General features: G+C 34.0%; 1 protein-coding gene and 1 long non-coding RNA gene across 3 annotated transcripts; one reads left to right on the forward strand and one right to left on the reverse strand.

Annotated features, from left to right (window-relative positions):
* The first annotated feature begins 5,130 nt into the window (after positions 1 to 5,130).
* LOC132306312 (uncharacterized) lies at positions 5,131 to 5,751 on the forward strand. Its single transcript, XR_009481936.1, has 2 exons — positions 5,131 to 5,370; positions 5,451 to 5,751. It is a non-coding gene; the product is annotated as an uncharacterized LOC132306312 (long non-coding RNA).
* Positions 5,752 to 10,629: 4,878 nt separating this feature from the next.
* LOC132305038 (uncharacterized) lies at positions 10,630 to 17,820 on the reverse strand. Of its 2 annotated transcripts, none has more exons than XM_059802725.1 (7): positions 17,341 to 17,820; positions 12,927 to 13,130; positions 12,294 to 12,785; positions 11,558 to 11,668; positions 11,253 to 11,441; positions 10,998 to 11,063; positions 10,630 to 10,911 (listed from the first exon to the last, which is right to left on the reverse strand). In XM_059802725.1, exons 1-6 carry the CDS (start codon positions 17,752 to 17,754, stop codon positions 11,055 to 11,057), a joined length of 1,419 nt encoding a protein of 472 aa, XP_059658708.1. In that variant the 5' UTR covers positions 17,755 to 17,820; the 3' UTR covers positions 10,630 to 10,911; positions 10,998 to 11,054. The 2 variants fall into 2 exon arrangements, with proteins under 2 accessions (XP_059658708.1, XP_059658715.1); XM_059802732.1 differs by having other exon boundaries at positions 12,294 to 12,782; positions 17,341 to 17,819.
* Positions 17,821 to 18,053: the final 233 nt, after the last annotated feature.

An 18,053-nucleotide genomic window follows, 5' to 3' on the forward strand; every position in this document is an offset into this window, starting at 1 on the left:
GAAAAGATAAAAGAAGTGGTGGTGGTGGTGGGGGCGGCAGCTTTGTGGGTATGTGGTTGAGATAAAGCGGTTATTTTGGACAATTTAGTATGGGTAAATTGGTAATTTTATAATGTAAAAGTGTCATTTGACAAGTCAAAGGGCATTTAGGTCATTTTATCACATGTTAGAGCAATAAGGGGTGTCTTCGTCAAAGGAAGTAAACTTGAGGGGTTGTCATTGTCCAAAAACAGGCTAACTTGTATCTGAGTGTCTTTATGGCAAACCTCAAGGGGTGTCATTGCACTTTACCCTATTTTTTAAAAGTGGGAGAAAATGGAATGAAAGAAAAAGAAAGACAATAATTTTTAATAAAAAATTTTGCCCTTATTTTTATAAAAGATAAAATTTATAAAAACGATTATAATAATAAATTTATTAAAATGATTATATATATATATATATATATATATATATATATATCAAATTATGATTATTATTATTTTTTATTTTTTCTTTCTTAATTAACCAAACACAATTACTGATTAACAATTTTATTTTCTTTTCTTTTTTTTTTTCTCTTCCAACTAATATTATCTTTCTTTTCTTTTATTTTCTTTTCTTTTTCACTATACCAAACATAATAGCGAAAGGCTCGTTTGGATTGAGGGATTTAGAGGGATTTGGAAAGAAAAGAAAGGGAAGGATAGGGATAGGTGTGTTTGGATGGAGGGAATAGAAAAGAAAAGAAATGATTGGGAAGGATTTGGAGGGATAGGCTATCCCTCCAAATCCCTCCAATACAGTAAAACCAAATCTCTCCAAAATTGACAAGATTTGGAGAGAAAGGGAGCTAATGACAAAAGAAACCCAAACGGAAAAGTCGCCAGAAGTTGCAGAGATCGTCGGAAAAGTCACCGGAAGTTGCAGAAATCGTCTGAAAAGTCGTCGGAAGTTGCAGAAATCGTCTGAAAATTCGCCGGAAGTTACAGAGATCGTCTTAAAAGTCGCTGGAAGTTGCAGAGATCGACTAAAAATTAGCCAGAAGTTGCAGATATTGTCAGAAAAGTTGCCAGAAGTTGCAGAGATTGTCTGAAAATTCGCCAGAAGTTGCAGAGATCGTCTCCTGATTTTGGTATATTTTATAGTTTGCAGTTGGAGAGAGAGAGAGAGCCGATATGGGTTTTAATTGATCTTCTAATTTTGGTAGATTTTGTAGTTGGCAGTTGGAGAGAGAGAGAGAGAGCCGATATGGGTTTTGACCTTCTCTTTTTGTAGGTTTTGTAGTTTGCAGATTTGTAGAGAGAAAGCCGTAGGTTTTGATTTTCTAATTTTGGTAGATTTTGCAGTGGGCAGTTGGAGAGAGAGTGTGATACCCCTCGATTCTAAAGCCACGGGTGATCAAGTCCGAACACAAATCCGAAGGATATCAAATAATTAATATTTAATCGAATACAGAATACAAAATGAATTTAAGAAATAATAATAAGCTGAAGGAATACTAAATTAAAAATCCTCAAATATACATATTTAAACTCTGACAATCCAAACTTCATAAGTTTACAACTCGGGAATCCATCTCCAGTGGACCCCTAATAAAAATCAAAACCGAACGAAAATAAATAACTGAAGATAAAAGCCCAAATCGAATATCTGGAAAGAAGTCCTACATCGTCGGTAGAATGAAAAATCGTCTCTGCTCAGCTCGAACAAGCTCTAAGACCTCAAACATCCAATACCTGAAAAATAATAAGTGGGTCAGGCCCACTAGCAAGTTCTATACTATTACTACCCAAGCAGAGACCCGATACGTATGTACATCCTAACCAATCAAACAATAACTAAATAGTCCGTAGATACATATATATATAATCACACTATAAGACTCTCACTGGACTACAGGCCCATCTCAACCTGACTAGTAGGCACCATGCAAAACGTACCTGAGGTGGGCATGACTACCTAGACCTAGCAGGGTACACATCCAACTATCATAGCCAGCTATGCATCCCAATGCATGTATGCTCCCTAGCCAACGACTCTGAGACTCAGGCTCATATCATGGCACCATAAAAATATATTTAAAATCCGTTCCAAACTAAAAGTGTTACTCAACTATTTAGTGATCTGACACAAAATACAGGTAGGACTTAACTTTTGTAGTTAATCCATCCCTTAATCCAGAGTAGGTAGGACTTAGCGTTTTTGAGCTAATCCCCCTAGTATGTCACCATCCCATACCGGTGCATACAAACCATCCATCCAATGTTGATAATACAAATAATGAGATAAAATCAATATCAACCAATCCATAACAAGTATAACACCATCCATCCAACTGTTAATAATACAGATGATATTATAAATATCAATATCCACACATCTATAACAAGTACAACAAGAATATATAAATTGCAAGCTTGTCATATATGAACAACACATGATTCTCTAACAGTTTAAGAACGCAGATAATAAGTGTAATCCATTCTTTAATCCCCTATCAGCATACTAATATCAATATCAAAATTAACATGCTCGTTTAAACTACTACATATCATCCGGTTAGTTGATTATACATAATGACTTGTAAACATCAACTAATTTCCTGTTAAGCATAACCGACATTATATAAATTGTGATGCTTAATCCTATACCACTGTCATATGATTTAAACTTAAAATTCCTAGTTCAAATGCTAATTTTAAAACAAGCAACTTGAATTATCCGCATCACAGTAATATTGATCTCTTTCCTAAGAGTTTCTGGTTGTTCCTTCTTTTAGCTTCTTATGGAAGATTATAAATTACCAGGCCTTCTGAAAATTTAACACAAGTTTAGACCCTTCTGAATACCTTTCGAAACACTCTATTTTCATCCTAGAATGTCAAGAATTCAATCCCCGTAGCCCAGGTCTCGCAGAAACTTAAAACTGGAAGCAAAAATCAAAGGAGCCAGCTCCGCAAAAAGTGGAGCCGCCTCCACAACAAGGTAGAGCCGGCTCCCCCATGATGGAGCCGCCTCTAGACTCCCATAGAGCCGGCTCTACCTAAGGTAGAGCCTCCTCTACCCTTTTGTTGAGCCTGCTCTACTCTAATTAAAGCAGGCTCTTCCCCTGTGCGTCTTCGTTTCCAATTCTGGCGATGTCCGGCAACTGTATTCCTCAACCCAAGTTTATTATTGATTAAAACTCAGTCCTAGAGTGTTCCAAAGTTAATTAAATTCATTGTTCATTAATCAAAACTAATCGGAACAAGAATTTTTCCAAACAGATTTAAAGCAAGCCAAAAACCCAATCGGCAACACACACGATGTTGAACAATTTCTATGCAACCAAAAATTAATTTAACGGTTTACTTTCACCTGGGATTGTATTAACGATGCACAGAAACATCTTCCAGAACTATTTAAACTCATTAGACATTAATCAATTATCATTAGAATAAGAGTTATGCAAAACCGTTTAAAAACAAATAAGTTACAGATGCAGAAAACACATACTGTTTTAAAAACCAAATAACCGTGCAAACCAAGTTAAAACAAATTAAATTAAATTTATTTCATCCTGGAATTTAATTAGGGATGCAAAGAACACAGGCCAAAGAGGTAGAGTTAGTATTAGAACTTGCCTGTGAGATTCGGTTCCAAAAATCTCAACGTCTTCCTTCTAAACTTTTCCGGTAACCCCTTTTTGTTTTCCCCTCTTTGTTCTCTCCTAGATTCCTCTACACGTCTCTCTGTTTTCTGTATGTCGTGAATTGGGTTCTCAAACCCTAAACTGAAACCCTACATGTGTTTATAGGCCACCTTAAATCTAAGTCCACCTAAACCCTAAACTGAAACTCGGCCCGTAAAACCCAACTAGTTTATAATATCAATGTCGGCTACTTATGTATATACCATACATGCAACCAACCCTACAGTCACGTTAAGTTTAGAAAACAATTATGTTTAATAAAATAAATACATTTAAACAATTCATCAGTTAAACTTAAATCAATTAAAACAACCCTCTAATTAAGTTAATTAAAACAACCAAATAATTACTATAATTACACTAACTAAAATAGAACAATTTAAATAAGTAAATTCAATTAAACTCACAACAAAAACCCCAACAAAGAAAACAAGTAAATAATAAACCACAATTAAAGCAATAAAATTAACACATATGCACATCAACAAGTAAAAATGCATTAGAAACAATAAAATAAATACCAGGACTATCCTTTTAAAATTAGGGGTATTACAAAGAGAAAGAGCCGATATGGGTTTTGACCTAGAGAGGAGATGAGATCTGTGAGATCGAGAATAGGGAGATAGAGGAGGCTGAAATGATTTTGCCTTCTAACCTTACCAAAAAGGGTAAAATAGTAATTTTATTATTGTCAATTCCTTTCTTTTCTCTCCTTTGTGTTATCCAAATAACAATATTATCAATTCCTTTCTTTTCTCTCCTATCTATCCAAACATGAATATAAATTATAGCTATCATTTCCTTTCTTTTCTTTTCTCTCATAATCCTTTCCTTTCTTTTCTCTCCAGTTTATCCAAACGAAGCCTAAGAGATTATGGTGGAGGATATTACCATCATTCTTGGAAACCATACCCTCTCATGGGCCCTTAGGAGCTGCAATTCCGTAGGGCACATTATCAGCAAATGGGCTCTAAAATCCAATTGGGTGATCTGCAATGGCCAATTTGGCCCAGTTGGAACCTTTTTTATTTTTTATTTTTTTTCTTAAAGAAACTGATTCATAAATAGCTGAATAAACGGTACAACTTTATGGAGCTCTCTATGTTTACTTTCCTAAGCCATTCTACCTGGGCAATAGGGGTGCACAAAAAAAGGGGAACCGTAGAACCGGAACCGTGAGAACCGTGAAACCAGTTCTCACGGTTCCGGTTTCGGTTCCGGTTCCGAATTTAGGAACCGTGGACTTACGGTTCCGGTTCCAGCCCGTGGGAACTGGTAGGAACCGGAACCGTATATGTATATATATATATATTTTATATATATATATGTATTTTATATTTAATTTTATACTAAAAAGAAGTAAAGATAAGTGCTGGATGAGTGGACCTTAGACAGACACGTGAAAAAAACATATTATATTAGTTTTTTAACTTTTTTTTCCCCTAAATCTCTCACACTCTCTCTCAGTCCTCGCCAGTCGCCTCCTCTCTAATTCTCAATCTCTCATCTTAGGGTTTGACGAAGTGACGAACCTAGCTAACCCTCGCCTCCAGCCTCTTCTGAAGTCTAACCTCTCAAGGCTCTCATCGCCCTTGCCTCCTCTCAAGTCTCATCTGAAGCTTCCTCGTCGATTCAGTCTTCATCGTGCTTGCCATCTCATATTTCATCATTAATCGTCTCCAATCTCAGATTACTCGGTAAGTCTTTGATCGATATGTCACTCTCATCTCAGATTCCTCATCAGTCATTCATAATTTCATCCTCACTCCCATCGCAGATTTCTGAGTCAAGTGAATCCTCCAATCTTCTCAGATAGCGACACGGTCACAGACTCACACGGCTTCTCCGATCTACACCCATGCACCATCTCAAATTTTTTGTATTCTGTATTTATATATATTTATATTTTTTATAATATATTAAGTATTTTGCTATTACTGTACTATTTATAGTGATGATGGTTTGAACATTGCAATTGTTTTGTCTAAGCAATGAACCTGTGTTGTCTTAATACAAGTACTGTTTGGTTCACTAATTATGTTTTGACTATTCGATCAAAATTCTCTCATTTGTTCGAAGGGCAGTTTATTGGGTTAACGAGATCAAATTTCAGGTACTGTGCTTTGAATCAGACGCTAAGATTGTTGTTGTTTCCTTAGCCGGGATGTGTATGTGCCCCATCGAAATTGCTTCATTAATTTATGGCATTCAGTTAATGTTGCAATTCCTGTCATGGTACTCGGTGAATCATGTTAACGGTTCTCATGGAACCGTTCCGGTTCGGTTCCATACTATATGGTTCCGGTTTCGGTTCTGGTTTCAAGAAACCGTCGTGAACAGTTCCGGTTCCGACTGGTTTCATGAGAACCGGAACCGTGTGCACCCCTACTGGGCAATTCTAAGAGGCTTCACATGAGCACTACGTTAGTTCTTCTTCTATTTGTAAGGGAAAAAAAATGTTAATGTTTTGTAGAAAAAATTATTTTAATTCTAAGAGCCTTCAAATGAGCACTTACATTAGTTCTTCTTCTATTTGTAAGGAAAAAAAAAATGTTAATGTATTGTAGAAAATTTTATTATAATTCTAAGAGCCTTCAAATGAGCACTACATTAGTTCTTCTTCTATTTGTAAGGGGAAAAAAATGTTAATGTTTTGCAGAAAAATTTATTTTATGCATGGAGCATGGTTGTCGGACATTATATATAGTTTGTTTGCATACAAATTGTGAAATAGGTTGTGAGCTGTGACTAAATTGGGTATTTTTGCATGAAGTTTGGTATGATATGACTCCGCATAATTTGCATGAATCACAGATTTTTTATTGGGAATGTATTAAGGAATTAGAAAATTGAGATGTGGGAGAAAATTAAATATATGAAATTTTCAAATCTCACAACATAATTTTTACTATCACCAGTGAGAAGGAAAAGAGGTAATAGATTTTTTCCGCTCTCAATAATTGATTGTTGTATTTTTTTCGTTAGTGTATAAAAGAGAAGGTTAGATAGTTTGATAGAAAATCGAGAAGTGTGTTTCTCTAACAATACATACAACGTTAATGAATATAAGTATTAGATATCTTTATATACTTTGATGGAATGAATATAAGTATTAGATATCTTTATATACGTGAATCATCTGCAGTGAAGCTCCCATGCAGTTTTCTGCTGTAACTTTTAAGTGGTCCATATTTGGCCACATCATTCTTCAGCTAACGGACACTAAAACCGTGTTTGGCCAATAAAACCACTATTTATAAGTAACATTTCACCACCATTTATAAGTAGCATCAAATAGTCTAAAAAGTAATATCACATATAAACATAACTCAATTCAACATATCATTTATGTTATTATTTGAAATTAAAAGTGGTGATATTTCCTTTTACAAATGGTGATGTTACTTTTTAGACTCTGTGATGTTACTTATAAATTGTGGTGAAATGTAAAAATAGTCTAAAAAGTAGCATCACCACCATTTATAAGTAACATCACAGAAGTCTAAAAGTACTATCACATAATTTAAAAAGTAACATCAACATGTTTTGAGTGTGAAAGATACTTATAAATGGTGGTGATGTTACTTTTTAGACTATATAAAATTACTTTTAGACTTCTATGATGTTACTTAAAAATGGTGGTGAAATGTTACTTATAAATAGTGGTGCAATTGTTATAAATGGTGGTGATGTTACTGTTTAGATTATGTGATATTACTTTTAGATTTCTGTGACGTTACTTAAAAATAGTGGTGAAGTATTACTTATAAATAGTGGTACAATTGTCAAACACAGTGTTAATGTCTATTAAGTGGAGTAAAACGTGGTCAAACCAAGACCACTTAACTGCTCACTGCAGGAAACTGCATGGGAATTGCACTTTAGCTGATTCGCGCCTATCTTTATATACTTTGATGGAATCATAAACTCGTAGTATTGGTTGAAATATATTAAGATTTTTCCAAAATTATTATAATTATTTTACCATTTACCAAATTTTGATCTTTATCCACATCTACTTTAAGATAAGAAGTTCATTTTTTTTTCTTATTTATTTATTTATTATTTATTTTTTTTTTTTAAACCATCAAATTTTGAGATTATTGCACTCTAATGGTCCATAAAAAGAACATATCTCAAGTGAGAGACAGGTTTCATCCTAATTTTTTTCTGAACGAAAATGAGCAATTAATGATAAGAATACTTGTATGAATGTGTTACAATCAGTTGATTCGATTAGCATATTTTAACAATATTTTCCTTACCACCAACTCATTATGACCAAAAGGAAAAAAATAATTAGTGATCTTATAGAAAATATAGAACTCATAAAACCAGAGGAGAAAACTGCTATTAGCTTGACATGTCAAGCAAAGCTCCCAGATGACAGCGACACAAAACCATTAAAATCTGCCAAATCAATTGTTTCAACTTCACCCCTGTAGAATTGCACCACCATTTTTCTTAAAATCCATTGTACGCAAAAAGTTCTAGTCCAAATATTCTAGGAACGAAATTGCAAATGAGCATTTAATTTTTTTAATTTTTCAGAAAATGATATAATTATTTGTAGGCAATTCATGTATAAGTTTATGGGTTAGCTCAAATGGATTATTCACTTGTCCCGTATAAAGTTCAACTCATCTTAATTTGATACAAATAATTTTTTAGAGGGTGTGATTTCAAAAGTTTGATCTTCAACCGGTTGTGTTAAATATTTCTTCAAATATTTGAAATTGAAAAGGACTTAACTGAATTTTTGATCGAGAATCAATGAAGGGGCTTTTTTTTTTTTTTTTTTCCAAAAATTTAAGTGTGAAAGGATTTCAAAGAAAGCAATACAAGTGTGGCATGTTTCATGTGAGTCAAATATTTGGGAGAGCTTCAACAATCTCTCTAGTGTCTGTATTTCAAGATATGTTGGGTGTGTAATCTTTATTTATAAGCCAAGGGTGGACTGTTAATTTGAAAACTATCCAATAATTACTAAATTCTTATAAACATGAGATATTTGACTCTCCATATTTGAATTTGAATTGGAATTTATCAAACGTTCTTTGAAAATTTTGAACACTCAACTCCATTGAAGACTTTGAATATGGTGATTTCTATCCAAAAATTGGAATGCCCCCTTTGCTGAGACAATTGCCAGAGAATGGAACCTTCCTAACTCCTTTTCGAACCAAACTAATCAAACCCTTTCTTCACCTTCACCACCCCCACAAGCCACACCACATAGCGAACCACCACAGCCATTACCTCCACCGCAACCACCACCTACTACACCTACATCACAGCCCCTACAACCGTAGCAAGCTTCCTGAATGTGGATGATACTACTTAGGTAGGGTTAATTAGTTCTCTCAGTTCCTGGGCCAGTCTTTTCAGTTTGGGCCTCAGCAAGTGATTTTTTTGTTAGCATGTGCGATGACCTTCTGTTAAAATGTCTGCTCAAATCTTTAGTATCGATAGTTATTTTGCAGAAATTTGAAATGTGAGATATTGGAGAAATTTAAATATGTGAATACTTTAAAATTTTGAGGTTCTTTTTTTTTTTTTTTTTAATGCTTTATATTTGAGGTATTTTTCTTATCTTAGATATTGTCTTTCGATTGATTTTAAGTGTTTATACAAAAATGTTTTGGTTTTAATGTTCAACAAGTTGTTAAACTCATCTAATTGTAATAAATTCATTTGTAAAGTTCAATCACAATTCATTTGTTTGATGAATAAATACAAGTTGAGTTTTAATGAAAAAAATATAGTGATCCAACACATGTCTAATCTCCACGAGTTTCAAGTCATTTTTTTTTTTTTTCTTTAGTGTTTTGCGAGTATTTTTAACAAATAAAATTAGTCCACAAAAGTGGAAGTTTTAAATAATTATAGTGTGTAAAATTATTAGATAGTTGTGTGAATTCGTTTTTGAAAACCATAGTGGACTTGAATTGAAGAAAATAAGGATACACGACATTTTTGGCTAATCAATGTCACAGTTTTTGGTGGAGTATTTGTTTTAGGCATGAAGCACTGCTGTCAGACACTGAATGCAAATTGAGATTACGAAATGGGCAGTGATTGTGTGACTAAATTGGATTATTTTTACATGAAGTTTGGCATCATGATGCTAAGGTTGTGATTTGCGTTTTGTTTGCCTGGGTTTTGATTATAAAACTATTTGTAAAAAAATAGTATGGGATATCATTAGGAGATTCTGTTCAGAAATTCAAATTTTGAAATATTGGAGAAAATTAATCATATGAACATGTCATATTTAAAAGGTTATATCATTATTTTATTTTTGATTGATTTTAATTATTATGGTTTAATTGATTTTAGAGTGGAATTGAATGGTTAGAAATTATGACAGTTGCAAATTAGAACAAACTCATAATCCACATCTTTTGTATTTGTTAACGGATTTCACTAACATATTTAGTTATCAGAATATAATAAACAAAAGTCAAATAAAACGCAAATACTTGAATTAAACTATGGTTCTAGCCGCATCATATTAATGGTGTGTTATTTTTATATTTATTAAAATTTAGTAATTTAAGCTGCATCATATTAATGGTGTGTTATTTTTATATTTATTAAAATTTAGTAATTTATGTAACTGAGATTACACGCACACATCCTACCCTATGATGCTGATATATTTTGTTATAATCCATTTGTAAAAGGCATGCAACTTAAAGATTAAATTTTTTTTAAAAAAAAATTGTAAATTAATTGTATCATCATGTTGATAAATATCCTTAACTAAAAAAAAATCATGTGATAAATATGCTGATTTTCATTTTCATTGTAGCAACGATTTGAGTTCTGACTAAGAATTAGTCCTGCCTATGTGGTATCTGTTTATCATACTGTAAATCAACTTAATTTCTTTGAGATAAAATATGTAGCACTTTGTATTATATATATATATATATATATAAACTCATAATTCATTCAGGAAGCTGGAATTCAATTTTGAAATAGAAAAACCATCTCTAATAACTGCCACTTGCTATTGTACTCATACATCCAAAAAAAAAAAAAAAATAGCTATTTTTTTCAATACAAAAATGCATTTGTATACAAATTAAAATACCTAGTGCTATTCCTATGGTCAAATAGTGAGCCAAGAACAACATTACCAGGCATTGGTGTAACCACCCATAACTATAAAACAACACATTTTGGCACCCATTGTTGTTATTTGTGAGCTTCTGCCTTCTTCGGTTCTTTGGCTGGAATAATATAATATTAATTTCCAAATCATAAAGACAAGGATAATAAAGCAAAATCAATCTGTTCAGCGATCACAGAACAATACCAGCATTGTTTTCTTCTCGCTTCTTAGGAGTCTCTGCCCTTCGTCGCCGTATAAGGGCTAACCACTCTGCAATATAAAGTCAACAATAAGATGTTAAAATATAAAGTTATGATGAAATGTATCTGAAGAAACCATTCGTAATGGATAAAAGTTGATAGACAAACAAGGTTATACAAGCATGGTTAACTGACCAAAAAAAAAAAGAGAGAGAAAAAGAAAAAGAAAGTTTGCTTGTGCATATGAAGGTGTTCATACCTTACTGGACTCCAAAGGCTGATGCTTTACATGGTCAACTTCAGATGATTGAAGTAAACGGCTGTCTCCAAGGTACTTTCTTCCATTGTGCAGAAAAGGCAAATGTAAACGTCCTAGAACACTGATGATAAGAAGAAAAATCCCACTCGCAAATGCAATTGACAGCATTTTCAGCAACGAACTGCTTCTCTGTAATATTTGGAAACCTTCAATATGAGGCCAGACACACTCAACTAAACATGGACTTATCACAACCCAATCAAGTAGCCAAACGTCAATAATCAAATACACCATGCAATTGATACCTTATTAATGGACAAATCAATCGATTTTGCAACCACACCACCTGATAGCTGTTTATTCGGGAGCGTAAATGGATCCTCAAAGTACATGTCAAGAATATTAGCCAAACCAACCTGAAAAGGTATTGAACTAGAGAGTTGACAACAGAAGGCATAATTCCCTGAGTCACTATCTCACCCTAATAAAATTAACATGAAAGATGCTAGTAAAAGCATATTCATCAATCAGGTAACTCAGGTTTCATCATAACCTGTAGTAAATGCAGAAAGAGAGGTATTGTGCACTCAAGTGCATGAGAAAAAGGCATCAACCAGAATAGAAAATGCTACATATCAAATCACTCTGTGCTTAAGGCCTCCAAAGTTCCTTTTTCCTTGTTTATAATTTTAAATATTATTAGGTTAACCTGCAAGGTGATGAACATGCATGCCATAAAGCCTTTTTAATCTCGACAGTCCTTAACTCCAACAATATCAGAAGCCGCCTCAATATGGAAAGTCATGGGTAAGGCCATAAGTAGACCAATACTTATTCATTATAGATGAAGGCATCTAACAACATAGTTTAGATATTTGTTTCAAAAAGGGTATTAGGAAAATAACCTTACCTTCAACCATTCACTGTAGCCATCCTGGCCATATTATAAAATAAAAAAAATACATATCCCAATTCTTAATTAAAAACAATTATAGACAAATTACCATTAGAAGTCCAAAGATAAAAGGAAGAATGGAGTACCATTTGGGAGTGGGTCAGAAGAACTTCCCACCTACTCTCTGCAGTTTTTTTCCACCCTTCAAACTTTACACTGTTAAGTTTGTCGGTGTCAATTTGCAGCCTGTAAGCAGGTACATATTCATTCGTCCAATTGCTAAACTCGGGCCCACCCATCTTTTCCAATTTAGAATGTGCTGATGTAGTCCACCAACAGTACTTCAATCTTGCTTCTACAGGCATATAATCTCCCTTTTTTGACTTAAATATTTTTAGCAGACTCTTTGCATTTGCAATGATCTCATCTTCGAATAATTTATGTAAGACCACTGAGGAGTCTTTCGATACAATCTTCTTAGGCTTGCGAAACCAATGGAAGAGATCATTAGATGTTTTGCCCGATGAATTAAGGAAATGGCTTTCAGCGCTTTCAAGAGCTAAAACACAAACAACTTCTGCAAGCACAGAAATGGCCTGTTCATTCAATGAGCTGACGGTGAAAGATGAAGGGACCTGCTGACGGGAAAGGAATAAGAGAACTTAACCCATCAGTATCACACATGGCACCTGCAGGAAAGACATCTTAAATATTGTATTACAACAGAGTAAAGCAGGTGTGAGAATCTAAACATACAGGAAAAATGAAGTATAGCTAACCTCTCTTGGAGTTTCAAGGTCGTCCATATCTCTTTCTGTTCCAGGTCTAAACAGTACCAGTTCAAAATTCCATAGGTATTGGAGAACCACTTGTCTAAATGTCAAGGCCAGTATATTTTTAGATGTAGTGCCGGATAGAATATCTTCAGTGAGAGTGCCTTTGAGCTTTTTAGCTTTTTCTTTAACCTTTCTAGCTGGCAAGAACTGTAAAAACTAAAACTTCAGCATATAGCTATTAAAAAAAATAAAAATAAAGAAATTTGATTCTTATATTTGTATAGAAGATTTCAACTTTGGACAAGAAATAGGTAATTATCTCAACAAAAAGATTAGATCCTAACAGGTACAGATTACAACAAAAATAAAGAAAATGTAAACCGCCAAAGGTTTTGTAGATAACACCGAAGCAATCTTGAAAGTGGTTGCAAAATGATATTGCATCTCAATTAACACCCTGTTATTCAATGATAAACTTCTGACTGCAGGGATTCGAGCTATTATCAATGACACTAACTCATTCCAAAGGAGGATTTCTTGTTAAAAGTTCCTTTAACTAAGGAGAATACTCGTTAAGCTGACATATGCTAGATACTCCAAGCACCAACAAAAAGATAAAAGCATAAGATATAAATATATATAAATGCATGCTAAAAGTCGGGACACACGCACCACCATCATGTATGGATATCGGTTATGCTGCAGTCAAATGTGATTTCTAATAGAACAAATCTTGTAAAACGTAGACAAATAGTTGGAAAACAGTGAGTTTAACAATTGGCACATACAGATCAGGATAAATCCAATAAACCGACATTGTAAAATAGATTAGTATTTACGTTTGATAATCTTAAAGAAGTGGCATTATCCCGCGAATGCCTGCCTATGACGGGTAATGGTAGAGAATTGGGAGGAGAAGCTTAGAGGCAGAAGTAGCTTTTTCAGTATTTTGCACAGAGCGACTGTTCTGAGACTCGAACCGGTGTCTTTAGGTCTTTACCATTGCACCAAGCAATAAACCCCATGTAACAATATAATTATAAAAAATAAAAATAAAAAAACAGAGATAAGCTTTTCAATATCATGAACTACAATCCCTGAAAAACCAAAACATGAAGAACGTTACTAGAGATCATCAAGAAAATCATAAACTTTGATATTGATTAGCATAAAAGCCAAAATTGTGCATCAAATAAACTAAATTTCTCTCGTCTTCCATATTCTTCATCTCCAAAATGGTTCCTTTTGGTTATATCTTTCAAGAAAATCTATAAATTGATGATAACAATGTTTTGTTTTCATGGGTGGCTACCTTTGGTTAGGAAACTAATAGGAGTGGTTATTGACAAATTAAGGAATCCACTTCTATTTTAACCATCTCTCCCCTAAGTTGACTTCCATTTGTATTTATCACAAACATAGACACACAAACCATATCTCAATTTCTCTCTATCTCACCAAATTAGCAATCCAAACATTTCTCAAAATTCTAACAAAAAAAGACCCAGCAGAATTTTAGTTATTTCAGCAAGAATGAAAATTTCCCGTTATATCTTTAACAGGAAAAAAAATGAAGATAAAAAGAAGAGTGAAGAAAATTTTAATAAATTATAGGATTATTTAAGAAAAATGTGACCTTAAAAAATAAAAATAATAAAAAAATTAATAAAGGAGCAACAACAAGGATTTCTCCGCTAATATAATGTATACAAACAGGCACGGACCCAATGTGGGACCAGTGGGGGCATGCCCCCACTGGATTTTTTATATTTTCATTTTATACCTTAATTTTTTTTAGAATTTATGAAGATGCCCCCACTAAAATTACAATTTGCCCCCACTGAATTCTTTTTTTTTTTGGCATTTTATACTTTAAATTTTTAAGAATTTATGAAAATTCCCCCACTAAAATATAAAAATTCAGCCCCATTGACTTTTTCTTTTTTTACATTTTATACTTTCCATTTTTGAAAATGTATGAAAAAACCCAATTGAAATTATAAAAATGGAAACACTATATAAGTTTTCCCCCACAAATTAAACGTCCACCCCTCCCACAAAATTTTCTGGGTCCATCACTGTATACAAATATATAAAAGAAGTATGCTCGTTCGGTGATCTCTCTCTCTCTCTCTCTCTCTCTCTCTCTCTCTCACACACACACACACACACATACACACATTTTCTTTTACAAGTAAACATATGATATATAATAAAAATAAATCCCTATATACTTTTCCATGTAGACGTAATTTTCATTCCTTTTCAAACAAATCAAATTTTTATATGACCACTCTCAATTATTTTACAATATTTATCTGATATTTGAATTCAACCATGATCCACACTTGTCACTCACCACATTCATTTTAAAGCAGTTTTTTGAACCACATAACGTTTACACAATTGACAGTATTTGTCAGCAACATAATTCATGTTGTGCCCCCACATAGTGTGCTCCTATGTTACATGGCTAGAGTATGTATACAAGTTGTGAGGTTGTCTAACTGCCAGACGCCTCCACATACATCTTAAATTTCGAAAACTTGATTTGAATTGTGAATAAACTTGGATACAGTTACATAGAGATTCTTACACATTTAAATACAATGAAGGTGATATAATAGTATAATGTAGGATATTATTATTCTTTAACAAATAACCAATTAGAATTAAAACTCAAAGAAATGTGGTGAAAAAAGACTGAAAGAGTTCTCAATAGATCTCAAAAATAGGAAACCTTTTAATGCTATTGACTGATATTTTCCATCATTTATCATTGCATGCAGAGGATCAAGGTCTCGGAATTTTAGTTCATGCGTAAGATACATATCCCAGTACCTATATCCAATTATCCATGTTATCCTGTGTAAACACGGGTATTGTCGAAGAGATAGGACAGTCTATGTAATAGAGGTGTGCCACGGCTTCTAAAATAGAGTGTGTGTGTGTGTGTGTGTGTGTGTGTGTTACAAAACCACTCCAATAAGATAATGTTATTAAGAAGAAACTAAAAGGTAAAGCTCAGCCAAATATATTTGAAATGAAATGGTAACAACAAATCATGTAAATACCAGCATGCTTCCATTCTAACTAGACCAAGTGGAAACAATTAGCATTTTTATAAATGAAGAATGGCAACTAGAATAAGTTCCACATTCATGAAGCAACATGCTACACTCCCAGCTCATGCAAAAAAATTTAAAACAAATGCATTAGTCACAAGTTCTTTTTTGCCTTCACTTTTTCATAAACCAAACAAAGGATAATTTAACAATTGCTTCTACCATCATATTTGACGTCTCAATAATACAAATATATGTGTGTGTGTGTACATATAAGCAATTGCACCCCTCCCCCAGAATTTTTTTTTTTTTTACTAATATACCTTACTAATTTGTTCTTTTTTAGTTATATACCCCTAAAATATTACTATTGCCTCTCCTGAAATTACTAAAAAAATTCATTATTGCCCCCACCTAGCAAGAGTATGGTTCATTATATGGCAGTCTCACTAGACTTGATCTGCTCCAATTTAGTGGCACTGATTGAAGTGAAAAATATGAATGTGTAGTAGCCAACGCCCTATCCAAAGAGAGACCTAAATTGTTCCAGTAGCTATATTTCGAAGATGCTTAATGTGATAAATACTTGGAATGTGTTAATGGGGCAAGTAACTCCAGTTCAGGAAGCTCATTGTTATAGTCACGGAGATCTATTCCATCGCACTGACTAATGAGTTGGTCAACTACCAAACATAGACTTGCTATGCAAGGTCAATTTTTCCGAAGGCATTCTCAATCGAACAACTACAGGAGGTGATCATAAGTCTTAAAAAAGGGTGTCCTGCTCAGTTATATGACATCATGGTATTAATCTCTAAGCTGATTGAGATCGAAATGAAGAAGATAGTCGTTCCTAAACATAGTAAGTGGGATGCCTGTAATTGCTCCCGACTCCTGTACAATCTTTAAACAGAAAGAAGATATGTGAAAATGTTCTTCAGACAAAGACCTCGGTAGTTTGTCTGCTATTATATCCTTTTTGCTATATAAAATCTTACGGAGAAAAAAAACCAAGTTTTTGTTTGATTAAAGTGAAAATCAAGTACTGAAAATTTTAATAGCTAAAATTGAAATTTTAAATGGTAATTGCAAATCAAGAATTTCCTTGATACTCGTTTGAATTTTTTTTTTTTTTTTTCAATTGAATTTCAACTGTTCAACTACAATTAAAGTTTCCCTTCGTAAATTGTTTTCTCCTAGAACTTATTTCTCTAATTGATATAGAAATTGCATTACAAAACGCATTGAAATTGAATAATAAATCAATTTATTCAAAATTAAGTACTGAATTAACTTATACAAACACTAAAGATCGTACATTTAGAGGCAGAAACCAGTGAAAACGAACTAACCAGTCGAGTAGAGACGGTGCTGTGCTCGTCGGAAGGCCCCGGATACACGGTCTCCACAACCATCGCCGACATGGAGGCAGAAAGGTGCGCCGCGGCGGCTTCACCGCCGTCGGCGGCAGCCGCAGTCAACGCCTGCTCGAAACCGACCGCTCCGATTATCGTGAGCCGAGCCAGGTCGTTCTCGTAAGTTCTCACGCAGGGAAGGGACTTCACGTTGTCGCCGTCTGACATCGCGATGGCTTCGAGTATGTCTTGCTCGGTCGCCGGAAGAGACTGCGGAGCCGAACAAGCGAGGATAGAGAGGGGATATCTAGGGAGCCTGAGGGGTAATTTGGGGAGGTTTGTTTTGGTGAGAGAGTGGTGATGAGAGAGAAAGAGTGGAGTAGTGAGAGGGAGAGATTGAAGGACCGCCATTGATGAATGTTTCGAGCTCTAAAATGAGGCTATGTTTCGCAAACTCTCTCGTTTGTGCATTGAGGTTGTTTGTAACTGTGCATCATATTTGGGCCCCACTAGGTGGGCTTGTGATGTTTTGATTTACCACTTTAGATTGGGCCCCTTCAGTAATCGTCTAGATCCCACCAGATAAATTTCTCTGTTACGATGTCCTACGTAAATATATATTTTTTTTTTTTCAGGATAAAGTATAATCACAGCCCCTTAAGATTTTAATAAAATACTCAGAAAAAATTTACTTATTTTTTGGACAATGA

Source organism: Cornus florida, unplaced genomic scaffold (genome assembly GCF_030987335.1).
Source record: "Cornus florida cultivar Cherokee Brave unplaced genomic scaffold, ASM3098733v1 CherokeeBrave_3.0.0_Hap2_Chr01, whole genome shotgun sequence".
In the NCBI taxonomy this organism is placed as follows: Eukaryota; Viridiplantae; Streptophyta; class Magnoliopsida; order Cornales; family Cornaceae; genus Cornus; species Cornus florida.